The sequence below is a fragment of the Astyanax mexicanus genome, chromosome 12 (genome assembly GCF_023375975.1).
Source record: "Astyanax mexicanus isolate ESR-SI-001 chromosome 12, AstMex3_surface, whole genome shotgun sequence".
In the NCBI taxonomy this organism is placed as follows: domain Eukaryota; kingdom Metazoa; phylum Chordata; class Actinopteri; order Characiformes; family Acestrorhamphidae; genus Astyanax; species Astyanax mexicanus.
Genome location: NC_064419.1, coordinates 26,918,366 through 26,944,607, shown reverse-complemented (window position 1 = coordinate 26,944,607; position 26,242 = coordinate 26,918,366). Strand labels below are relative to the sequence as shown.

Sequence of the window (26,242 nt, the reverse complement as noted above, 5' to 3'; positions counted from 1 at the left end):
TAAAGCTCGATTAAACATTAAGCTTTAATAAACACTGAACTTACAAATTACATAAATTACTGAATACTGAGTACCTTGTCTTTATGGCTGGGTCACTCTCTCCCTACAGATCTGAGCAACCTCATTTCTCATCCACACAGACAGAGGTGCTCATTCATTTCTCTGTATGACATCTGTAAATTTTCTGGAACAGTAGGCCCTTGTCATTTGCAAGCCGTTTTCCTGGGTCAGAGTGATTGTTAAAGGTGTCAGTCAAGGCAATCTGCTCTGCCCTTTATCATACAGAATTGGGGTACTTCATCCTTAATGGCTTTAAGCCCTTCAGTAGAAGTATTGCTAGAAATAAAGGCATATGCCAAGAGCTTGTCTGAGAAATACGTGGAATCTCTGCTGAACTGATAAGGAATTCTGGGAGAGCGTTTCTCTTGGAGGGATGATCTTCTCTTCTACTGAATGTTTTTGTCATCAAGAAAATAAGGGGGTTGTCCAAATATGGAGAATGGCGTGTAGCTCTTTTTTAGTAGAAGAACGTATTATATGTGCTTATGCAAGCCAAAGTAGCATATGCCTGCTACTTGCATGTGAATTACCCTTGGATCTTCACTAAGGCAAATAATGGCATATGACTGAGACTCTTTGGATTTTGAAGCAAAAGCAAATTTTATTCCTCTTTCTATTCTCCCCAACTTCTCTAGTCTCTGTAGTAAAGCATTGTGAATAGTAGAGGACACTCTGGAGCAGATGAACATCAACCTATAGGCACCATAGTGGGAGTGGAGTGGGCTAGAGGTCTATAAAGCCCCACAGCATTAAGCTGTGGAACAGTGGAATGAAGGTGTCTCCCAATATGATTGTGGGAGAGCTTTCAAAATAGATGATGATTTATCTCTTGAATTTTCCCGGTCAATCTGGATAGACTGGACCCAAAGTTCCACCAAAGCTAGAGTTATGTGAACTGAGGCACACACAAACACGGCCTTAAATGGGAGAATGGGGGTGGACTAAGACTGGAATTATTCCTACATTGCCTCTATATGGGAACCAGCTGTTTCCTCTTCTTTTGTTCTGATTTTTTTGAGTCATTTTACACTCCCTCTCTCATTCTCTTGCTGTGTCTGGGCATTTCCCAACTAGATTTCAAGTACATTGGATTCTAATAACTTGGTGAGATTCTGTGAGGAGGGAACAAATTTGAAAGACCTTATTTGACGAAATCTGTATTCAGATTGATCCATGATATAGTATATGATGACAAATAAGTTATTAGGTTAAATTGTACATTTGAAAAAGGATTTCAATCTTGTGATATATTTGTATCTCAGAGAAAAACAAGACAAAGGCATGGGGTAGTATTATATAAATTGATTGTGAAGTCATACATGTGTGGGTGTTCCCAAGCGGTCCTATAAGTTTTGAGATGTTATCTTGTGAGTGCATGTTCATCTTTTTTACCACAAGATGGATTGATGGGCCTTTGTACTTCGAAGTTGTGTAAGCATTAAACATCCCCGATTTTAACAATGTTAAATATTCTTATGTCAAGGCACCTTTTTAAGTGCTTCTTACTTTAATGTAATGTTTGGACACACCTTCACATTCAATGCATTTTCTTTATTTTCATGACTATTTACATTGTAGATTCTCACTGAAGGCATCAAAACTATGAATGAACACGTGGAGGTATGTAAAGTGAAATAACTGAAAGTTGAAATAACTGAAAACTGTTTTATATTCTAGTTTCTTTAAAATAGCCCTTTTCTCTGATTGCTCTGATTACTGCTTTGCACACTCTTGGCATTCTCACAATGAGCTTCAAGAGGTAGTCACCTAAAATGGTTTTCCAAAATGGTTTCCCCCACACCATCACAGCTCCTCCTCCATGCTTCACAGTGGGAACCAGGCATGTGGAATCCACCCGTTCACCTTTTCTGTATCTCACAAAGACACGGCGGTTGACCCTGATAATGCACACCTGAAAACCATTATTGGTGACTACCTCTTGAAGCTCACTGAGAGAATGCCAAGAGTGTGCAAAGCAGTAATCAGAGTAAAGGGTGGCTATTTTGAAGAAACTAGAATATAAAACCTGTTTTCAGTTATTTCGCCTTTTTTTGTTAAGTACATAACTCCATGTGTGTTCATTAATAGTTTTGATGCCTTTAGTGAGAATCTACAATGTAAATAGTCATAAAAAAAACACATCGTATGAGAAGGTGTGTCCAAACTTGGCCTGTACAGTAATTAAAAAAAAAACTGCATTGTATCAATAAATATATTAGATTTAATGAATCGTACACTACCAGGTTAAGGTTGAGGACAGTAGAGTTAGTTCAGACAGCAGTGCTGCTGACAGGAGTGCTCCTGAACTGTCTTGCTGATTATCCTCAAGCTGTCTTCTGGGAGTTTGTTCAAAACCTGAGCTAAGTATGATGTTCATACTTCATCCTGGTTCTCTTTCTATTTGAACCCCAGTATTCTGATGTGGCTGCGTTTGTTAGCTTTTCTCAAGTCAACACAAGGTGTCTGATCTCATTCCTTCTTCTTCTCTGACTTCTTATTGGCTCCCGCACCTCTCGGAGTGTCAACAGTGCTCTTGGATTTTTCCCATCATGCAGCTCTGTGTTTGGAGAGTGCTCCTACTGTAAATCTCTGTGGGAAGATGGCTCGTTTACCCGTGCCTGTGTTAGGAGGATTTCATGGCATGCCCTCAAATTTTCAACCTTTCCTTTAGGCGAGGCAGGTTTGCACTCATGGGTGTTTGTCTAGGCCATGGTTTATGATCCCCTCAGCTGCCTCTTGCCCCTCATCCTTCCCATTCTCCTTGGGGATACTTTTATTCCCGGGACTGGTACATATGGTGCCAAGCCAAAGCAAATGAAGAGCTACCAGCTCGTCCTTTGTGTGAGCTGACACCAGCTAGAGCGCTAGTGTTGAGCCGCACATCTAGCACCAGTCTTTGAGTGTGACTGGAAACAGACCAGCAACTTGCAACTCCAACAATCTCTGAACGACATAACTTCATCAGATTTAACAACTGAGCCTTTAGCCTTAGCTGACCCACTAACACACGGTTCCTTTTCAGCTGTTATTTTGAATTGACTATTGCACCTGTTTTTTTCACAGAATGCTTAATGCAAATGTTACCTCAGATTGTAGTTCTGTCTGCATCTCTTTTGCAGATTAGCTTAAACTTTGAAGCTGTTGCTTTTGCTCAGTCGGTTAGCTCAGCCTGCCTGTTTGAACATGCCTTCCATTGATAGGATGGTTCCCATGGGAACGAACAAATGAGCAAGCCTTTGCCAGCGACAATACAGAGAAAAGCAGGACGATAAACTAGCAGAAAGTGTCAAAGTGAGAAACGGAGGGTGAGGAAGGGAGATGTTTTTGCTACTGAATTATCCTGTTTTACTGTACAAATGTTTTTTTGTTACAGCCCTTCTCGGACTAGCATTTCCATTTTCTATATTTTCTATAGTTAGGTTCTTGCACATTAAAAACAAACTGTTTAGTAGTTTCTTAAAGTTGAATTTTAATAAATCATTAACTTATTTTCAAAATTTTGTATAAAAGTCTGAAAAAAAATCTGATTCAGAATTCAGATTAATTCACTTTTATTTCAAGTAAAAACACTGTTCAATAGCAACATATCAAGTAAAAAGGAACATAAGGCAGTGAAATAAATAAAAGATATATTGCCTAATACTGTGTAGATCTCACTTATGCTGCCAAACCTCATCCTCATCTGTGGAGTCATGGACCTCTGACTGTGTTCTGTGGTATTTGGCACCAGCAGACACCAACAGATCTTTTTTTAAGTTGTGAGATGGGCAGTCCATAGATTACATTAATGACTCCTGTCTGCTCATGACCCTGCCGAAGTTCACCAATTTTCTTGCCTTCCACCACTTTTGGTTGCACCTGTCTACTATTTTACTATTTCAGGAACACTCCGCAACAGTGACCTGTCTGATTTTTTATTTTGGAGATGCTCTAACCTAGTAATCTAGCCGTCAAAGTTAGATATTTGTCAAAATATTTTTACCTGTAACAGTTCAAATTCAAGAACGGACTATTTGCACTTCCTGCTTAATAGACACTTAGAGACGCTTCAACACTAATAGTCTTTAGAACATCATGTTTCCTGTTACCGACCACAGCATAAGAGTATAATAAGGGTCAGTAAGCTCATAAAAGGATAGGTTTGCATGCAAAAATGTACTCCCATGTAATCACCAAGGACACGTCCTGTGTTTCTGCCTTTTTTCAACACATTTATTCTCATGAAGTTATTATTGACCCTTCAAGGGTCCTAAGATGTCACCCAAAGGCAATGGTGGCTTCAGAGGGGCTGTAGGTTCCCTACAAGGGACAATTCTTGAACTTTACTGATTGTTGAATCATGCTTCCAGTAAAACCTATTTGGAATATTGACAGTTTCAAGTTTTTTTCAGGGTCATGTGGTTGTGTTGCTGTAGTCTGAATGCTGACAGTCTAGGACAGGGGTCACCAACGTGGTGCCCGCGGGCACCAGGTAGCCCGCAAGGACCTTATGAGTAGCCCGCAGGCCTGGTCTAAAAATAGCATTTTTGTTGCTATTCTTTTTTTTTTAAATCACAGTTGCATTGGTGTAATTTTAGATTATATTAGATTAATATTAGCTTAGAGATAGCCTATAGTTTATATATTATTATACAATATAATGTAATATAATATGTAATATTGTCATTAATTATTAATAATAACATATAATTAAAGGTAAATTGAGAAAATTTGTAATTTCACGAGTGTGTATCAAACTGGTAGCCCTTCGCATTAATTGGTACCCAAGAAGTAGCTCTCAGGTTCAATAAGGTTGGTGACCCCTGGTCTAGGATAACCAGTGTTGTGTTCTGTTTGGACATGAATTGCAAAGTTCTTTTAACTCTTAATGGTCTGAAATGCACAGGAACTCTCTTTTTTGGCCCACTATCAATTATCTCAGAAGGACATAAGAACAGTTGAAGAAAAAATACCTAAAAAGTACTTAAGGTTGTGTATACAGTCAGTGTTTTCTGTTCATCTATTACATTTTTGTAATCATTCCTTTCCTCCGTTTTTTTTAACTGCAGGGGCATATTCCTTGACACTATTCAACCACGTTACGACATAAATGGAGTCCGTCCACCCATTGGCCAGAGGACCAGGCTGAGCAAAGGAGACATCGCACAGGCACGCAAACTTTACAAGTGTCCAAGTAAGAACAACAAACTTGTGTTCAGATACACAGGCATGTAAAACGTCTGTAAAGTTTGAAACCAAATTTATTGAGCTGAAAACAGGTAAGTAAAGTATAGTCTATGTCTGAAACTTGATAGATAATACAGAGGGAATTGCAAGTCATAGAGCAGAGCATCTCCAAACATCAGGCAGGTCTGGTGGGGTGTTTCCTGTATGTAGTGATCATTACCTACCAAACTCCAAATAAGACAACAAGGGAACTGATGACAGGGTTATGGGCAGCCAAGGTTCACTGGTGTAATTCATGTAGGCTACACCTCGCAACATGCCAGATTTCACAAAACACCTTCAGAGGTCCTGTCAAGTTTGCTTGTCCTTGCAAACTTTCTAACATTCTTGGAACATCATCAAGCTAACTTCTCAGTTACTAGACAGTAGGGTTTCACCATCATGCTAAATTAAATGTGTTGCACCCACCAGCTGTAGCTTGGTGTACCTTTGGCTTATTTTCCAATATTTTCTATAGTCTATGCAATGTGCCACAGTTTCTGCTGGAGAAGGAAAAACCCTCTGCGAGGTTTCCCAGATGCAGTGTACATTGTCTGGAAATAGCCGAGCATCCGCGATTGATGTGGTGCCGTATCTTGGCGACGGTCTCCTTGGCTCCCAGGCATGGGGAAGGCCGAGTAAACATTGGCCAAGCACAGGAAGTTTGTTGTCCCTCTTTTTTTCCCAGATTAAAAAAAGAAGAAGAAGAAGACAAGAGAGCAGCTGCTCTCTGGGACATGGTAATGCAAACGAGTGCAGAGAGGTCAACACATTTACAATGTAAACTTTACAGAGACGTCCTAACAAACTGTACTGGAGAGCCAAGCAGCTTGTTATTCAGAAGCGAGTCAGAGCTGAGACATGAGGGCGGTATATCAGTCAGTAGGCTAAATACACACTACATGCTTTTTCACAGGGTGGGAGCATTAAGTGCGTTCATTTATTTGTGAGAATAAATCGGATGGCCATAAATTTCTTAGAAGTCCCTCCCGAGAAGAGCTTGCGGTTCTCAAACCACTTAAAGAGATTCTAGCAAATAATTGCAGTCCCGGTCGTGGCTCATGCTATAAATGCTCACCCGTATTTAAAGTTCATTGCTTGGACCCGTGTCAGGTGACTGATGTTTCCGTGGAGTCAGTGCTAGCAGATGATGTGGCGCACGAGGGGGTGATGCTGGAAACTGAGACGTGGAAAAAAAACAGGAGGGAAAAACTTCCCTGTGTAGCGTGGCGGATCCAAATTTTGCACAGCATTCCTTGCGGCATCAGTCACTCCCCGTGGCTTGCCAGGCCACTTGTTAATGGTTTTAAACATCACGGGCCTCTCCGGTGTGCCTTGCGGGCCCGGGCCCACGGCAGCCTTGCTTTTTATACAGCTGCAAAAATACGGCCTGTAGGAAGGTAATGAGTGTAAACAGAGAAATGAGACCCATTTATGAGCTCTCCAGTGGGACAGAAAGCAGGGGAAAATGAGCCGCTAGGTGTTTTTACTATAAATGCTCCAGTTCCAAATACACTGCTTCTGAAAGTATGACATTTTTTGCAGATTGTGCTTCTTTTGATGAGCTCAGTTTAGTGAGGATTGAGGTATTATTTGGGACTGTAGGACAGAAGGTGCCCTTTGATGCCCATGAGCTTTACAAACAGGACTTCCATAGTCTTTTCTGTTAAGTGAGTGATACATTTATGTAGTTTTCAGGACCAACTTGACGCTTCTTTTACTTGGTAAAGGAGATTCAGAGGCTTGTCCAGTGTGTGGTATTTACCAATAAAAGACTCGCTGAAGCAGATTAATCTATTGACACATTGCCTAATGCCATGTGTGGACAAGAGGGGTATTAAAGCTCCTCAGCCTTAAGCTGTGGAGCAGAGGAACTGTGTTCTCTAGAACGATGGTGCGCCATAAAGTATTTTTGGGATGAGTCCTTAATGCTCATGCCATTTATTACTACTAGATTCTCACAGCAAAGCTCCAAAATCTAGTAGAATGTTGTTTCTAGACAGTAGAGACGGTTACTTTAACAACAGAAAGATTATTGATTGACCAGGTGTCCCAATACTTTGTCTTTAGATGTTGGTTAGCGCTGACATGTCTTTTCTGCTTTTTGTTGGCACATTAGCTATTACACAGAAATAAAAGCAGCATCAAACTTGGATCAAACTTATTGTCTAGCTCTGCACTACCATAACTCATAAGGCATCCGCCATTAATATCTTAACCTGGAAACAATAATGAAGTGTATTCACTTTGTTGTTATTAAAAGTGTAGGTATTTTGTCTCGTTAACCCTTTTAATGCCAAACTAATCACTCTATAAAGTAAACCCACATCTCTGCTCATTAACTTATATGTTACATTTAGATGGAATGCACATTCCTAGTAACAGAGCACAGTGTGCTTTGTTATGAAGCCGTAGGTGTCTTTGCTATTTTATGAAGAGCTGTTCTAATGAATTTGGATTGCTATTGCTGTATTGATGTATTCTCCAGCTGGCCAGCAGTGTTTTTCAGTCTGCAGCACACTGTGTGCTGAGCAGGGCCTATCCTTAGGGATGTTTTATTTATAGTTTTCATGGTTCTATATTTAAAGAGGTTTCAGTTTCATTTCTTCTTTTGTTACGTGCACGTTTGTTACGTGTTGTTCGCCAGGCATGTGTCTCAAATGTACACTGAGGACATTTTTTGCAGGAAACCTTATCTTCAAGGGGAAGCAATGTGGATCATGGATAGGATGGAAGTCAGTGCTAAAGAATTACTTAAAAATTAAGCTTAGGGAAAACAAATAAGCCTCTCCAATGAATAACCATATATTAACCATAAAAATATAAAAATGTGCTTTATTTAGGCTTTAAATTTGTAATTTATGTAGGCACTTAAAATTTACTCATGTGTTTGATGTTTGCCTTTTTAGTTTTGAACTTAGGCTAAGTTATGCCTGTGGCAACCCATGAAAGCCACTGCTGTTTCTTTTGTTTAAGCCACAGTATACATTTGAAAAGAAAAAAATAAATAGGACACCAAATGAAACAATTTGTCATTTTAACAAATGCAAATATATGGACATTAGATCTTCATTTGGACAGTATTAAGAAATGGTGGTAGCATAAACTCGTACGACTGAAGAAATTTATTTTAAAATAATTGGTAAAAAGTAAATTATAAAAACTCTGTTCTTGTAGTTAGAAGACCCCCCCGTGTTTCTTAATACTTAAATTGCAAAGACTAAGCTGCAGATGATTAAAACATGGTTGCTGAAGAGTTTGGAGGAGCCTCAGACATAAATTTGGTTTGCTCTTGATTGTTAAAGTCAGTGGTTTCACCATGACAGGATCCAAAGAGCTCTCTGAGCCGTCAAAAAGAATAATATCTGGAATATTGCACAATCTGCCAGATCAGGTTGTCCTAGCAAGTTCAGCTTGAGATCAGACTGCAAGATATATAAAGTAAAGAAGTCTCCAACAGTGCTAAACTATCATCACCTACATGATTCTCTTGCCATTATTTATGTGGTTTCTGGGAAGGTTAAACTTCATTCTTTTCTACCTGGGTCAATTTAACTGTGAGCATTTTAAAGTAGAAGTCTTTAAGAATGTGGCCCATTGTATAGTGTGACGGCCTATATGAAGAACAGATGTTCTTTAGTTACTTTCAGTTATGACTCTGCTTTGTGAGAATTGTCCCACACATTTCAAGCTTATCTGTTTGGGTTTCCTTAATCTTTTGTACAGCGGCAAGCAAGACCCGAGTGTATACTGCACTCCCTTATAGCGATAAACAGTTCAGTACGCTGTGATCGGGGCTCGTTCTCATGAACACTGACTGTAAATAACCCCTGACCTGAACTAACTTTCTCCCCCCTTTCCTTCTTGTCTGTCTCTTTCTCTAATAGGATGTGGAGACAGCCTGCAGGAAAGCAGTGGCAACTTCTCCTCCCCCGGGTTCCCTAATGGCTACTCGGCGTATATGCACTGTATCTGGAGAATCTCAGTCACGCCAGGCGAAAAGGTGAAAATACCAGACGGACTGACTTATCTGTCTAATTAGGTGCTCACGAAGTGTTCACTTTTTAACAAGCTTCTGCTGGTGACATCCTGCCAATAATGATATCAGAACCTCAGACAGTTTTATTTTGATTTAATAAGATGGATGAAGAACTTCGCTGTTACTTGAACCAATTAGTAGATGCTGCGAATCAGTCAACCTTTTAGTAGCCCTCAGTTGCTAATTGCTTCCTTTTATACACAAATATTATAAGGTCAGTGAACCCAGTCCTTAGAGCCCAGCAGATTTCCATAATTCCCCCTTAAAGTTGTTAGAAGAATCATTTAAAGTCTAAACTTACTCAAATGTATTGTTTTTTCACAGTGTAGCTGCTAATGACATTGTTTCATGCACAAACATTTCATATAGTCATTGAACCAAGTCCTTTTGACCTGTGCAGATTTTCATAATTTTCCTCCTTAAAGCTGTTAGAAGGTTGAGTTGGACTTACAGCTTACGCAAATGTATTGTCTGTTTTCTACGTAGATCATTCTGAACTTTACCTCTATGGACCTCTATCGGAGCCATCTGTGCTGGTACGACCATGTGGAGATCAGAGATGGATATTGGAGGAAAGCTCCCCTAAAAGGTCTGGATCAGATCAGTCTCATCACAACCTTATTAGATATCCTCTAGATGACCTCAGACCTCTTCACTTGGCTTATCTTGACTTTATATGACAATGTGGAGATCAAAGATAGATATTGAAGGAAAGCTCCACTGAAATGTCTAGGTCAGATCAATCTCATTACAGCCTCATTAGATAATCTCTATATGACCTTACACCTCTGACTTAACTTGACTTCTTGAGATCTGAGCGTAAATTAAATTGTCAGCCTTATTAAATATCATCTATATGACAAGTGATATGTTTGCTTTGTATCAGTGAATGTTTTTTATGAATTTTACCTGAATAGATTTATCCAGAAACACATATTTGCCAGCCTTTTTAGACAGTTGGTAAACATGATGTTTGTTTTTTCTAACCCTGTTACTGTTGTTTTACAGTAAGTTAGCATAGTAAGGACTATGTTCGTTTGCACTGGCAGATTTGACTTTCACAGACATGATATTGTTTAAGGTTTGTAACCTTTTGTTGTTTGTGTTTTAGGTCGTTTCTGTGGAGACAAGCTTCCTGAGCCAATTATATCAACAGACAGCCGTTTATGGATTGAGTTCCGAAGTAGCAGCAACTGGGTGGGGAAAGGCTTTTCTGCTGTTTATGAAGGTATTATTAAAAACTATTCTCAAAATATAAGTGGTTTGCCGCTGGTTCTATAGGCACACTGACACAACAAATTGTGGCAGTTGGTGCTTTTCTTCAAATGTCTTGAATTTTTTGCATTAGCTGCAGTTCAAAAAAATATTTGCATGTGAAGTTTTAATTAAAATCAATGCTGTGTTCTAAAAAATCTCTATAATATTGGTGTAACACATAATATTGCAATATTCTATGTTTATTCTGACAGTCCATTCATGTTAATTGTGATGTGCATTCTGGCTTTTATTTTGATAATGTCTCATTGTAGTGCAACTCAGTCACAATATTCATGTTCATGTTAATGAATTCATGTGAATGCATGGCAAAATGATAATAATGATGTTAATGATGAGTGCTACTGTGTGTTACCTTTCAGCCATCTGCGGTGGTGAAGTGAAGAAGGATAATGGGCAGATCCAGTCTCCGAACTACCCCGATGACTACAGACCGAATAAAGTCTGTGTGTGGAAAATTACTGTTGCCCAGGGATACCATGTAGGCCTCACGTTCCAGTCATTTGAGGTAAATATGGCTATACATGTTAACAGTTCTTTATTACACATTCTGTAAACAAATTATTCTAAAGACTAGTTTTGGTTGTTATTAAATTCATCAAATGAAATATCAGAAGTCATAGTTATGCCAAAGTTTGTCTTTACTTCCTGCTCTTCTACTCTGTTCATTCTGTTCACATTGTTCCAGCACACTCCGAGTCTTTGAGTTCATTCTAGCTTGGAACCTGCCTCCAACCAGCTGGTGCAAATAAAGACAAAGCTTCATGTGATGATATGAACGTTAGGAGCACATGCTGTTAAAATTCTGTTAGCTTCAGTATAGCTTTTACATTTTAGGAGTGTTACATCAGAGTTTAGCAGTTGATTTTGTTCTCATTTGCACTTTTGTACCCTGCCATTTTTCTTTTTCTGCAGATTGAGAGGCATGACAGCTGTGCGTACGACTATCTGGAAGTTCGGGACGGCAATTCAGAGAACAGCCCCCTGCTGGGCCGCTTCTGTGGCTATGACAAGCCTGACGACATCAAGACCAGCTCGAACCAGCTGTGGATGAAGTTTGTGTCTGATGGCTCAGTCAACAAGGCCGGCTTTGCTGCTAACTTCTTCAAAGGTGAGCGTTCAGACCACATCAGGGCAGCAGACATAAAAGCATATCTTGTTATGACTGGTGTGGTTATGTTTTTGACATGTGCGTTTACTTATGTTTTAGACGTTCACTGTGAAAAGGGTAAGAATTAATATAACTAAAGCCACAACATGTCTTTGTTGTTTTGGAGGAGTAGTTTACTACATGACATGCTTTGACAAAAGTTAGGACTACACTTGACATGTTTACATTCTACTTCTCTTCTTCATGAAAAAAAAAATAATAAATAAAATATTCACTTTATATATAGAAGATTTACACATACATATACAGCTCAGGAAAAAATAAGAGACCACTTAAAAAGCATGAGTTTCCACATGAAAAAATCTCTGGAACATAATCAAGAGGAAGACAGATGATCACAAGCCCTCAAACCAAGCCGAAGGTATCCAAAAGCAGTGTGTAAAACTGGTGGAGGAAAACACACCAAGATGCATAAAAACTGTGTTTAAAAATCAGGGTTTTTCCACCAAATATTGATTTCTGAACTCTTAAAACTTTATGAATATGAACTTGTTTTCTTTGCGTTATTTGAGGTCTAAAAGCTCAGGGGTTAAGGTCTGGACTCTGTGGTGGCCAATCCATGTGTAGAAATGATGATCATGCTCCTAGACCACTCGCTCACAATTTGAGTCTGCTGAATCATGGCATTGTCATTTTGATTTATGCCTGGAAGAAAAATCCATTGATGGATTCGTTTAGGATATTCAGGTAGTCAGCTGACCTCATTCTTTGGGCACATACTGTGGCTGAACCTAGACCCGACAAACTGCAGCAACGCCAGATCATAGCACTCCCCCTCTCTAGACCATATGATCTTCTTTCATTGCTCTAGAGTTCAAACTTAATGCTCTCTAGCAAATTGAAGCTGTTTTTGCTGGTTAGACTTCCTAAGAAGCTGTTTAGCCCCCAATCCATTGAGTTGCCTTCACTATTCACTATTTCATGTTTAGCAAATAAGAAGCTACTTCCTGCATCAGTACTACAACTTTCTGTCACCTGAAACATAAGCACTCATGCAGTAATTATCCAAAAGGAAGCTCTTACCTATTTGCTTAAATGCCATTTTTTAGTAAATCTCAATGTACATCCAATGAGTAATTTTGAACTGCTTTGCTCCTTTTGCCTTGCAGAGATGGATGAATGTTCCAGACCAGACAATGGTCGTTGTGAGCAACGCTGTGTCAACACACTGGGCAGTTACAAGTGTGCCTGTGACCCAGGCTATGAGTTGGCTGCAGACAAACGAAGCTGTGAGGGTGAGTACACCATGATTGGCCTCAATATGGCAGACTAGTCCTAAATGTCCACATTCAAATGGTAGCTTGGGGAAGGAATGTTGAGGTGCATTTTTTTTTCATTTCAAACTTATAGACCATCAAGTGTCATGGTATAAATGGATACTTTCTTTGGAAGTGTCTGGATGGATGTAAATCAATAACCTCACAGTGTTAAGAAAAAAACTATGAAAGTCAAATAAAAAATAAATAACACCTAATATATAGTATAGTATAGCACTGTCTGCACATTACAAACCATTGGCAGACAGCAATAAATAAAAAAACAACAACTTACTAAGTACTTAAGAAAACAAAAGATGGATTGATACAATAAATATAGAAAAAGGTAAGTAAACAAAGTAAATAAATTAAATTAAAATAAAAATAAAAAAAATGAAATAGGAATAAATAGAAATGTGATAAACGCTAATTGATCTGTAATAAATTGTAAATATAAAACAAAAAATGAAAAGAAGTCAACTAAATCAAGTACCTTTAGAAGTAGGAAGTAGTTTTTCTGTGTTCCACCTAAACTCATGCAGGCAAAAAAAACATGAGCTCAGTAGTCCAGGATCTCCCTTTTAAACTGTGACCACAGACTGCCTCTAGTGGCCATCTTACCAACTGCTTCTACATCCTCTCCCAGCTTTTACCATCTTCCACATTGTGCCTTTACAAAAGTTGGTAAAAGCATGCAGCTGATTTTGCTGATTTGATTGATGACAGTGTCATCAAAATTGTAAACCTCATTTGTAAAGTAACTGTGGAGGCTCGCCCTTTTTACTTGCTAAAAAGTACATGTGAACCTTTTTTTAATGTCCTGTATTTCATAGTTAGACATAATTTAGTGTTATATAACATAAAATTGTAATATACAATCAGTCAGCACATACTAAACTTCCTAAATCCTCACACACTTTCCCCAGTGTCACAATGTTAAATAATCTGTTAAATAAACATGATTATTTTCTGTCTGACAGTTATTCTGTAAAAGGTATGGAAAGAAAGGTTTATAGGACTATTTCTAGCTGTGTAAATATTTTTTTTAAAGAGAACAGTTTTTCACTGGTCCTGGTGTCCTTAGCAGTTGGAGTGGCTATGTTGTTTTGCATTTACAGTCATGTGAAAAAAAGACACCCAATGAAAACCTATATATTATGTACATGTACTTATTGTTTAACTGTTAAAAAAACATATGGACATTTAATCTTCATTTGAATGTTTCTGAGTGATGGAGGTTATATAACTAAACACACAAAACTGTATATTTAAAGTGGTATTACCCTGTTCAGATCAACAGAGCTTTCTGAGGCCTTAAGAAATAAAGCTGTAGATGCAGATAAGTCTGGAGAAAGATGAATAAAGATCTTGGAACAATTAGAGAACACCCATTTCATTGTCCATTCAATAATTTACAAGTGAAGAACAATTTAAAACAAATGCCTTCATATTGTACAAATTAAGATCATTTTATGGGCCATCTTATTATTTTTTTTACTGTAGTTATAAGCGGTGAAATATTCTGCTTTACTGCTCTGGGGCTAAATGGACTTCTCTGCTGTGCAGGCAGATTCTGGGCTTTAACCTAGTCTACTAGCAGTGGTGCGATAGAGGAATTATCTACTATTATGTGAAGGGATGATTCACTTGGCTTAGCATGTTCCCCGAAGCCTGTCATATCAGTGCTATAGTCTGACACGGCCATAACTGCCTCCGAGGGGGGTCCTTCCCGCTTCCAGGCCCTCCTGTCTCCTCAGAAATGCATGCGCCGTGAAACAGAAGGAAAGCTGGAAGCGGGGATGCTGCGTGCTGGGGGCTAAATGTAGACACGTCCACAACTTCAAGGCATAGACCCACTGATGGCATTTCTAAGTGGCATGGTGGTAACCATGGAAACTCCTTAGCTCTCACCCAGCTTTGCGCAGTCCTCTAGGATGGCCGACGGGGACGCTCAGCGTTAATTGATTTGGATCAGGCTGCAAATAAATGCCTGTATAGAGTTGGATCAAATTCCTGGAGGGGGATTTGTTTTTAATAGTGTTTTAATTAAAACGGGACGGTCTTGATTGCACAATGTTTTAACGTGAAGGCCAGTGTTTCGTGCCAGGCTGTTCTCAAGGGAAAAATGACAATCGTTCATATTCAGCAAGCTTTTGTGAAAGTGTTGTATTGTTGGTGCCTTCTGAATGTCTTTGCTAAGTTTAGAGTTTTTGTTGTTGTTCACTGGATGCAGCTGCTTTTCAGCTTTCGCTCACCTTCTATGTTGCGGCCTCAGAGATTGAAGGTTCAGAGCTATTCCAGCTCCCTATATTACAAGCTGCACTGTTATGTAAATCATTCATCTTTCTCATTTTGTATCTCTCCCTGGTTTTCTAGCACGACTCCAGCTGCCTTCAGGGTGTTATCTTCCATCTTCTTGTTATCTGTGTGGTGTTCAGCCACCTAACATATTTAAGCTCTTGTATATAGAGAGAGATTTCGCTTTTCCATCTGTACCAGTATGTATACTGCCTTGATAAGGAGGCACTGAAGTGTATCTGCAGCGGATGTATAATGTAGGCTAACAGTACATGTTTAGAAATGCACACCAGTGGAATTCATCTTGTTGAAAATTTATTTACAGCAAAAGTTATTGTGCTAGTAACCAATGCAGTACAACATGTTTATATTGATATTTATATTTATATTGACATTATATCTAGCATAATGATCTAGTTTATCTATTTTAACATGTTGCTTTCGTGTAAAAAAAAAAGAGGAAAGTGACAATAAAACATATTAGAGTGTATCCTGTGTATTGTACAGATTTACATAAATTTAGATAAGTTTGCTTTTTTCAGCATTCAACAGTTTACCACAGTCTATTTCCACTGCAGTAATAAGCAGTGTTTGTACCTCAAGGGATAAAAGAAACAAATATATAAAAAATTCAGGTCATGAGTCATTTAATAAATATATTTCTCTGTGTTTTGTTTTATACAAAATGCAATTATTTGTATTTATTTTGGGAACAAATAAGCTTACAGTTTTCCAGCGTTGAATGTACCAAGTCTTCACCTTATCTCTAATGTTCACTGTCTCTGCTTCTTTCTTTAGCTGCCTGCGGCGGCTTCATCACCAAGCTGAACGGTTCCATCACCAGCCCCGGCTGGCCCCGGGAGTATCCACCCAACAAGAACTGCATCTGGCAGCTGGTGGCCCCGACGCAGTACCGCATAACGCTGCTTTTTGATGTCTTCGAGACCGAGGGCAACGATGTGAGCACTAGGTTTTTGCCTCGACGTGGGGTGGGTTTGTCCGGTTCATTTCCATTGAAGTTGGGTGTCCAAGGGACTGGGCATTAGGGGGAAGTTTCACAAAGCTGTTAAAAATTCTCTGTTTTGTCCTGAACTCTAACTTAACCTTTAAGTAAACTCTTGGCTGTGGGTGGTGTGGGCAGGTACAGAATATCCTCACTGCATGCACACACAGCATGTGGTGCTGAATCACTCAAATAGAAGACAGAAAATCTAGCTATAGCAATTTTAGGCAACTACATGAACATGTTGTCTGACCCTTTCTGTGCTGTTTCTTTCTTAGGTATGCAAGTATGACTTTGTGGAAGTCCGGAGCGGGCTCTCTGCAGACTCCAGGCTACATGGGAAGTTCTGTGGTGCTGAGAAGCCAGAGGCCATCACCTCTCAGTACAACAACATGCGCATTGAGTTCAAATCAGACAACACCGTCTCCAAGAAGGGCTTTAAGGCACAGTTCTTCTCAGGTATAGTGATTTGTTTGATGAGAATCCACTATGTGAATTTCAGAGATGAGCTCCTGGCTATAGTAGTGGGTGTATATCCTGTATGTATGTATACAACTGTAAAAAAGTTAGGACATGAAAATTCTTTTTTAACATATTTGATGTTTATTTGAACATCATTTTTGAAATGATTTGTAAAATGTAATTAATGAAATGCATTTATTCAATTTTAGAAAAATTAGTTAAACCCCCCAACCAATTACAAGCAGGTGCAGATGATTATAACATGGTTAGAAAGGATTTTGGAGGAGCCTGTTTTATTTAGTGTTAGATTTGTTTTTGATCTGGTCTGAACTCTTGAAATGAGAGAGATGAGGCCTTTTGAAAGAATGTTTTTGATGTAGATCAGTCTGGGAAGAGCTTTAAAAAAAAGTTGTTTTTGGACAATAGGGTTTCCTCCTTGCATACACTTTGAGATATATATATATATATATATATATATATATATATGTATACTGTATTTGTACTGTGAATGTGTTTGTATAGACATATTGCGTGGTCACTGAGGTTCTTGTCTGTCTCCTCACAGATAAAGACGAGTGCTCGAAGGAGAACGGAGGATGTCAGCACGAGTGTGTGAACACTTTTGGAAGCTACAGCTGCCAGTGCAGGAGTGGCTTCGTACTGCACGAGAATAAACACGACTGCAAAGAAGGTATATATACACACACACACACACACACACACACACATACACAAGTAAGAAATAGCATTATGCAGAATCATTCAATCATTCCCACCTTCAATTCAGACTAAACTATTTAAGGAGACTTTGCTCCACCGTTCAGCCGGCAGGCTCTGAGAATTTTACTTGCCTTTTACTACCTGCTTTAGATAAACCTATAGCGTTTATTTGTTAGATAAAGAAGCTCTGTGTACGCTGTTGCTCTCTAGGAAGATAAGAACGGTGCGCTGAGGGTTATTTAAAACCTACGCCATCGATTTCAGCTCGCTGACACTAATTGCCAGGAGGATATTTATAGAGAATCCATCCCTATTGTGGTAAGGCAGAAAAGAAAGGGAGAGAGCACAAGAGAGAAAGAGGAGAAAGAAAAAGAGACTGAACAGAGACTGAGCAGGGGTAGGCAAGTGCTTGCCTCAGGATGCCAAAAACAGCACAATGGTTTTAAGCAGAGAGACTGAAGGGAACAAAAAACAAGAAAGAAAATAAACAGTGAAAGCATGAGGGACTGAGCCCTGGATGCTTTATTGACGTTGTTGGTTTTGTGTTCTGCAGCCGGCTGTGATCACACGGTGAACAGTGTGAGTGGGACCATTACCAGCCCCAACTGGCCCGATAAATACCCCAGTAAGAAGGCTTGCACCTGGGCCCTCTCTACCACACCAGGACATCGCATCAAAATCGTACGTTCACACTGGTCTTTTGTGCTGCATTCTACTGTGCAGCCATTAGGACTATATGATATGGGCTTAATATCTTTGTTTACCCCTTGTAGTTTTTAAATATTGTAATATTACAGTTGAGGGCACACATCATGTAAATCCAACATTTTATAATAGATGATGCACTAATGAAAACAATGTTTCAGAACATACCATACACATTCCAACCCACACAGTTCATGTATGGAAACTAAGCTGCAAAAACAAGTTAATTATTCCTTTGATGTCATCCAAACCAACACATTTACAAAAATATGCCATCATTTTTTGTTACAAAAATACTAAAGCAATTACATAAACACACCTACTCCGTATACAGCAGTTTAGTTCCACTCAATCATGCTAAATGTATATGGATGATTTTACACCAAGCTAGTCTCTGAGTGAGGCACATTTGAAGTAGCATCAGAGCAGAGCTAACTGACATGCAGGGGTTGGACAATGAAACTTAAACAAGTGATTTTAGTGTGGATGGTTTCATGGCTAAATTGGATCAGCCTGGTGGCCAATCTTCATTAATGATATCTAAGTTGAAAAATAATGTATTTTGCATAGCCAAATCAGTTAGTGTGAACTTCTGTGGGCTTATTAATGGTTACTGGTTCCCAGACCCAATCTTTCATTACTTCCTTTCTGCCTGTTTTAGTGTTTTTGCTCGCTGTACAACACCTGCTCCAACTAATGAACTCTTCAACAAGCTCTTCCAGAGTTGACATTTGATTTGTCAGAGCAGGACACTAAACACTAAACTGTGCAGAACATTGATCTCAGGACCCCTTTTCCCCTTCAAGGCAGAGTAGCAGATCTAACACAATATTACCACCTAACGTAGGTGAAGAATCATCTCACACTGTGCATCTATCAAAACCTGTCGCTTGCAGGCTTTCAATGAAATCGACATGGAGCCTCATTTAGAGTGTGCCTACGACCACATTGAGATCTATGATGGACGGGACGGTAAAGCTCCCAGCCTGGGACGCTACTGCGGTTCCAAGAAACCTCCTCCGGTCATGTCAAGCGGGAACAAGATGTTCATCCGCTTTTTCTCCGACAATTCTGTGCAGAAGAAAGGATTTGAGGCCTCACATTCTGCAGGTGAGCCGAAAGTTTTGTTTCTACCCGTTATAGGTCCACTTTGAAGGTGGAAGATGTTTGGGTGTGGGTGTTTGCACATGCATCTCATCAAACGTTAGCCTAGTATAACCATTGCAATACCATTATAAGTTGTTTTACAGCCCTAAGCACCAATCTGCACAATTATCCACTTGTTAAGGTCAGCTTGCAGTGACCTGCTGCAACCATAATTTTGTGTTGATGAATTCTTACAAATGCCCATACACTAATTGTTTCCCTGGACTGTCTCCAGAGTGTGGAGGTCGACTGAAAGCAGAAGTGAAGACAAAAGACCTCTACTCTCATGCCCAGTTTGGGGACAACAACTACCCTGGTGCATCAGACTGTCAGTGGGTGATCTCAGCTGAGAAAGGCTACGGGGTGGAGCTCATCTTCCAGACATTCGAGATTGAGGAGGAAGCAGACTGCGGCTATGATTACATGGAGTTGTTCGATGGAGCTGACACCAAGTCCCCGAGACTGGGCCGCTACTGTGGATCAGGGGTAAAGACTGAAATGTGTTCACATTAAAAGTCTGTTTGATTTAGCCATCACTTTTTATATTCTTAAAGTGCCCATAACCTATAGTTTTATTGAATTTGTCCTTAAGTACTTGCAACATGTTTTAAACTAAGATTTCTCCAGGAAACATAAATTACATTATTTGTTTTTTATTCGCTGCCATAGATTTGAGAAGCAGAAGCAGTCTAGGTTAAGCCATATCTGTTCAGTCTGGGCTGGGAAATATATGCATAGGCCTGCAGGCTGTGCACGTGGGGCCTCCTGCTTTGAAGGTGGATGTTATTTGTACCATATATCTCCATACGGAGAAAGCCAGACATTGGTGGTTACAATCATTACCACTTATATGAAATCTGTTTTTTTTTCTGTTATTTTTAGGTTTTTAATAGTGCTTTCAGTAGTATTGTACTGTATGTAATCTAATTTATTACATGCTCAGTGATTCATTTGAATTAATCACATTCATCATGAAAGTATTTTAAACTGTACAGTTCAGTAGAATTTTAGCTGAGGAACAAGTGCATGAATAAATAACTTAAAGACTTAAAAACAAATGTTGTAAATACTGTATATCTCTTACAACTCCTGACCATTTTTATAGATTTTTTAAAGATTTAATTTAAGAAGACGGTCACACATGCCTGAGGTTATTTTCAGGAGATTTTAGGATACTCAAATATGTCTTAAAGAGTAACTATACTCATTTTACTACACATTTCTTTACTTTAATATCTGAAATATGTTGCTCTGTAATTATAAAATATACCAGATGCAAATATGAACAGAATTTAGATGTAGATCATATTTTGATCAAAAGTTTACTTAGTATTGTCCAAATCTATAAAAAAATTATGTTCTTTATTATTTCAGTCAATACAGTTATTGATTTTAGTAAACATCTATTAATTTATATTTTTATTTTTATTTTCTGGCCTGCAAAAATGGTGGATTAGCCCTTATGGTTAACATCTAAATGGCAATGCCAACTGTTTTCCGAGCTGAATTAATGGCTGGTGTAACTGATGGACGGCGCTGTGCTGGTTAGATTAGTAAGTTCTGTGGTTTGATATATGTAAATTATGGCTAATGTTAACTCAAGTCTTTGGATATTAACCTCAAAACACAGCCAAACTTATTAGTAAGACTGGGAGGGTGGAAGATTGAATGCTGTATTCTGAGATTAATTAATCACAGATTTTTGATATCAGACTAAGACTGCTATGCTGGTTAGATATGATTGTGCAGTTTAATATGATATGTGTATGATGTCTGTACATTAATCTGGTCTTCAGTAATGAAGGTTAGGTCACCAGCAGCAGGCTATAGTGCCAGTTTCTGCTGTTTAGATTTTCTAATCCTGTGTATTTCTGCATATGTTGTGTGTTTAAATCTGAATCCCTCAATTCAGTTACTTTATCTATATTTATTTGTATTATTACATTTTTTTTCTATACTAAGACAAACATTGTCTCTGACTACATGTTACAAAGTGCCGTATGGTTGTATTACTGTGTCAAAGCCTTGACTAGGGCTAGCAGGATCATTTTGCCTTGATTTCATATCCTTCCAGAGGAGCCACTGTATCTAGCTTCGAAAGGCTTTCACTAGTGGGTGGGGTTATGGAAATGTTGGGGGTGTAAATAAAAAGACTGAATAAATCAGAATGGTATCTGCCAGGTATGCTAAAATAAATATAGGGTATTATTTTTGGACACCTTTAAATTTTAGCAAAATGTTCTACAACCAAACATAAATATAGAAAGTTTCTGGAGTGACAGCGATTGCAAGTTAAGCAGCCACTGCTACCTCTGTAATTTATTCAGAAATTTTTTCATCTGTCACCTGAATATTTAACCTTTTTGGGGATACTAGGTTTTCATATTCATAGAATTTTGTCTTTACGGCATGAACAATGTTTTTCTAGATGACATTAACAAAAGATTAATTACAGTTGCCTTTTCCTGCTTGTATAAATGGAAGTGGAAGTGCACTTTTTAAACTTAAAATGCCTCCTAACATCAGTATCAGAGTGTGAAAGCTGCTGCCCTGTCAAACTCTAGATCAAAAGTCCAGTATATTACGCTGAAGTGCTTTTGCAATGGCAGTTAATTCCCTTCAGGCCGGAGGAACAGCATTTGAACCCAGAGTCTCTTGCTTATGCTCTCTCCGTAAAGCCACTGTTAAGCTTGTCCTGTTTCTGCAGGCTGCTCGGCCTTATTGTGTTGTGTCCGCCAGCTCACAGAGCCGGATAAAGAATGGCAAGGCAATCTGCAGCGTTCTGCTTCCTGTCTCTGGAGCCGTCCAGTTGAGTTAATAAGCGTTGAGGTGGCGCTATGCTAGGCTACGAGCTATAAGGGCTCAGGGGGGAGAGGGGAAATGAGAGAGCAAGCTCAATAGGTTGCCGAACAGCTTGATTCCATTTAGCTGGGCTCAATAATAAAGGCTTCCTCTCGGCTGACGACTGGGTTTTTTGTTCGATGGGATCCATCAGAGACTGAAGGGCGATCAGAGCTTGTATTGGAATGTGGAGGCTGTTCAGCCGTTAGGAAAATCTCCTTCATAAAGCAGGAGTCGTTTGGCTAATGAGGAGTGTGAAGATGAACGAGGAAATGCTGAGATTTATTGGAGGATGAGGATCATTAATCTACTAAGTGTGTGTGTTTTTTTCTGTGTTTTCCTTTGGTTAAATATCTGGTGCATAGTTAGTTCGTGTTGATCTCTTTAAGAGTGTTGGTTTATTGCTCCTGCTTCAAAGCTTTAGCCAGCTAACCCAGGGCAAGGTTTAATGTTGGATTTAGTCACTTAGACAGGTAAATTAGAGGTCAGGACTGACTAATAGAAGGAGAGGTTAGCCTTGAGTTGATTAGTGTACTGAGAAATCATCCATTGCTATTTTATAAGCAACCTCCACATGCTCCACTCTGCTTCTCCCAGAAATGAAACAAAAGCAAATTTTGTAATTATAAGGTTCTTTTTGCAAAATTATGTTTTGGGTTTTATATTGTTCAAACCAGACATGCTTCCCCACCTAAATACAATAAAAATCACATTAAAATCACCTGCTTAATATTGAGTAGATTCCCTTGTTCTAACAAAATAGCTCTTATTCATTGATCCATGGTCTTCACAAGACCTCTGTGTCTCAGATTCTTATGCTCACCCTTCTTTCTTACTTCAAACACAACTATTTTAAGAACAGGATGTTCTCTTCCTTCTTAATATGTAGATCACACTTCTTGACAGGTGCCATTGTAAGCAGGCGATCAATGGCCACTTGTCCACTACATGGTCAAATGGTTACTGAGGCTACGAAATTTGATGCTGGTGTGGACCAGTAAAGGCCTCGGCATGCTTCATGCAGAGACGACGTTCACGTGGCTTCTGCAAACAATGTGACAAAATTGCAGAGAAAACGATCAGCTGCGAACGTCGCACAGGGGCTTCATTCGCTGTGTAGTTTAGTTTTGTTATGAGGGAGCAGACAATAAAGAGAAGAGAGCGTTAGCGTTTAGCCTAGCTTTTTTTTTTTACCCATCACTTAGTCATGTTCCGTTTTCCCATCTCTGTTTGATTTGAAGGAGGAACGTGTGAGGTTTAGTGTGTCATTTCCATGTACTGAAATTTCATTATTCAATGATGCCTGTTTGTGAAATACTGTTCTGGTAATGAACTTTTTGCATTGTTGTACATTAATTCAGAGTTAACTTAACATCTCTGTACTTTTCTTTTCGCTTTCTCCCTCTTTGTGTGCACGCTCTTAGCCTCCTGAAGAGATCTACTCTGCCGGTGACTCCATCGTCATCAAGTTCCGCTCAGATGACACAATCAACAAGAAGGGATTCCATGTGCGCTACACCAGCACCAAGTTTCAGGACACTCTCCATTCACGTAAGAAGTGACCCCTAGTGGCCGGGAGGGGCCGAGCAGGGCCAAGGGGGAGGAGCAGGGGCCCCAGGGGGAGGGTCCGGTCCGTCGCTCGGAGCCCCCCGGCCGCCAAGACCACCCAGACTCGACGGACCAGCCGCAAGAACGCCAACCGCACCTCAGTAGTTCCCAGGGGCTCTGGTGCCCCCTACTGACTGTGAGGAGTAAAGCCATTCCGCAGTAGACCTTGTTTTTAACTTTTTTATGATATTGGTGGGATATGAAGGGTGGGTTTTTTGGGGGTAGGAAGAAAAGAAAGGACTGTATCCAAACTAGATGGATAATGGGGGGGGGGGACTGGGGTGGGCACATGGCTAGAGGAGTATAGATCATATACTGATCACCATTGGAGTCTTCTTTTTTGTTTTTCTTTTTTTAAATGAGCCGAAAACATGAGCAAACACACACGCACACACTCAGAGGGCCCTCAGGATCTCAAGTAGGATAATGAAGCGGTCAGCTCATACTGAGCCAGGCAGCCACATCACACCACACCACAAACGAAGACTGAGACAGGCAAAAAAAAAAAAGGTCAGATCAATGAACGTATGGATGGATGAATCAAGTGATGGGTCGACATTGTGATTTTTCCTCAGCTCATTACAGGAAATCTCAGCCTTGTTTCCTGGTCGTTCTCACGTTCCTCATTCCTAGTCCACACACAGTGGCACCCAACTGGTTTCATATCATCTGATACTTGAGTTAATTGACACTGTACGAAGTCAAAAAGATACATGTAATAACAGCTATCAGGACAAAACAAACTAAAACACCACCACCAGCTGCACCAGCATTTGTAATGTTTTCCTTGTTTTTTGTTTTTCCGTTTAATTGTTTCCTTGGTTAGCCATCCAAGAAAGCTTCCTTCCATATTACCGTAATCGAGGAAAATTAAAAGAAGCAGTTATCGTATTAAAAGACTAATAAACAAAATGTGGCCCATGTCTGCTGGCTGTTAATTGCTTTGCATAAAAAAGAGAAATCAATGCCCAACAGTGTATTTAATTATTATGACCTTCAATGTACATCATTCCCCATGCTCCTATTAATGTGTCCCCAATTCACACTGGTAATGCAATCTGCTGTGGGTAAGTGCTTTTCCCAATCGAGAGCAAATTATGTCCCTTCATCCGAGATTCGGTGGGGCTAATTTCTTTAACTGTCTTCTCTCGTCCTCACTTGCTACCCTGGTTACTCTCTTTTTCATTGTTTTCCTCAGTTTCTCAAAGTCACACTTCTTTCTATCCTTTTTTTCTCCACTGTGTCTTGGAAAATGGGTTACACCATGTTTTAACGGTTTTTAAGCTATTTTCTTGACCTCTCTGCATTCAACCCATTTTTATCCCTTTAGGTTTTTCGCTCCATCCTTCCCTTCCCTCACGTTAACACCTCGCACATAACCTGGTCATACCTCACACAAGTGGTTTAAAAGCTCTCGGTGTAGTTAAGATGTCTTAGTGTCTTCAAGTGCCCCTCTGAGCCTATTGTAACTTGAAAGTGAAAACGAGTGGGAAAAGGTGTAGGGGTGAACTTCTATTTTCATCTCCCACCATGTACTTAGTTGCCTTTTGAAGATCTCTTTGTTAATACCTCAGACTTTGAGCAGTAGCCCCCTTTTTCACTGTTCCACAGTCAGTAAAACGCATTGCAAAAGCAATAGTTCCCAGTAGTGGTCCTTGAGGTACACATATTCGACTTATTTTAGCATTTTCCCTGCTCGACCCATCTACTTCTGCTATAAAACGCCTTTTAATGAGTTTTAATAATAAAAAGTTATTGTCATGTACAATATCTTATTCTTGACATTCTGCCACATTTCTATCATTTCTTAACATCAGATTTTACAAAAAAAAAGCCAGAAATTGGCGCTTGAATATGTCAGTACAGAATGTAATTAATTCTGTACATGCTATTATATTAAACATGTGTTTCAAATGTTAAGCAAACCAAAAGTAGTATTTACTTTGGACTTATTACCTGTTTGATGATCAGTTGGACCAAAATATTACAAAACAGAAATAGTACAAATAAAAATAACTTCATGGTCATGAAATGTTGTTTTTTCATATAGTAAAAGTTGCCATTCTGGAAATATGTTTCATCGGCATCTGCTACTACATGTAGAACAGAAACAAATCAGGGCCAGGCTGGGAACCACTGCTGTAAGGCATTAAAGCATTGTAAAGACACTTGAAGCTGATCTGGGGTCAGTGAGAATGGATCTTTAACCAATGCAGTACCTCGCAGAGAATAGGATAGAGGTGACTGGTGCTTTTGGAGAAGAAAGCATTGTTTTATATCTGAATAGCAGTTGTATATGTGATGTGTTTTTATTACTTTTAATGAATGAATGAAGAAAGCTATGTCTTTATTTACCTCAGTAAAACACTACAGGATTGATTTACTGGGGAAGCCTCAGGACAGTATGTCTTGATTCTGAGCTGAGGTTGGGCAATATGATAATATATTTAGAT

The 26,242-nt window shown here is 39.3% G+C and overlaps 1 protein-coding gene across 1 annotated transcript in view; it reads left to right on the top strand.

The window, feature by feature from the left end:
* The window catches only part of bmp1a (bone morphogenetic protein 1a), a 60,384-nt gene extending 35,672 nt beyond the window's left edge, over positions 1–24,712 (top strand). Inside the window, exons 7-20 of the mRNA XM_007234765.4 lie at positions 5,109–5,233; positions 9,153–9,268; positions 9,791–9,893; positions 10,416–10,532; positions 10,942–11,087; positions 11,495–11,690; positions 12,860–12,985; positions 16,103–16,263; positions 16,586–16,766; positions 17,335–17,460; positions 18,043–18,170; positions 19,091–19,304; positions 19,576–19,826; positions 23,606–24,712. Of these exons, the coding sequence (XP_007234827.2) occupies positions 5,109–5,233; positions 9,153–9,268; positions 9,791–9,893; positions 10,416–10,532; positions 10,942–11,087; positions 11,495–11,690; positions 12,860–12,985; positions 16,103–16,263; positions 16,586–16,766; positions 17,335–17,460; positions 18,043–18,170; positions 19,091–19,304; positions 19,576–19,826; positions 23,606–23,743 (2,128 nt within the window). The 3' untranslated portion in view covers positions 23,744–24,712. The remainder of the gene's footprint in view (positions 1–5,108; positions 5,234–9,152; positions 9,269–9,790; positions 9,894–10,415; positions 10,533–10,941; positions 11,088–11,494; positions 11,691–12,859; positions 12,986–16,102; positions 16,264–16,585; positions 16,767–17,334; positions 17,461–18,042; positions 18,171–19,090; positions 19,305–19,575; positions 19,827–23,605) is intronic.
* Positions 24,713–26,242: the final 1,530 nt, after the last annotated feature.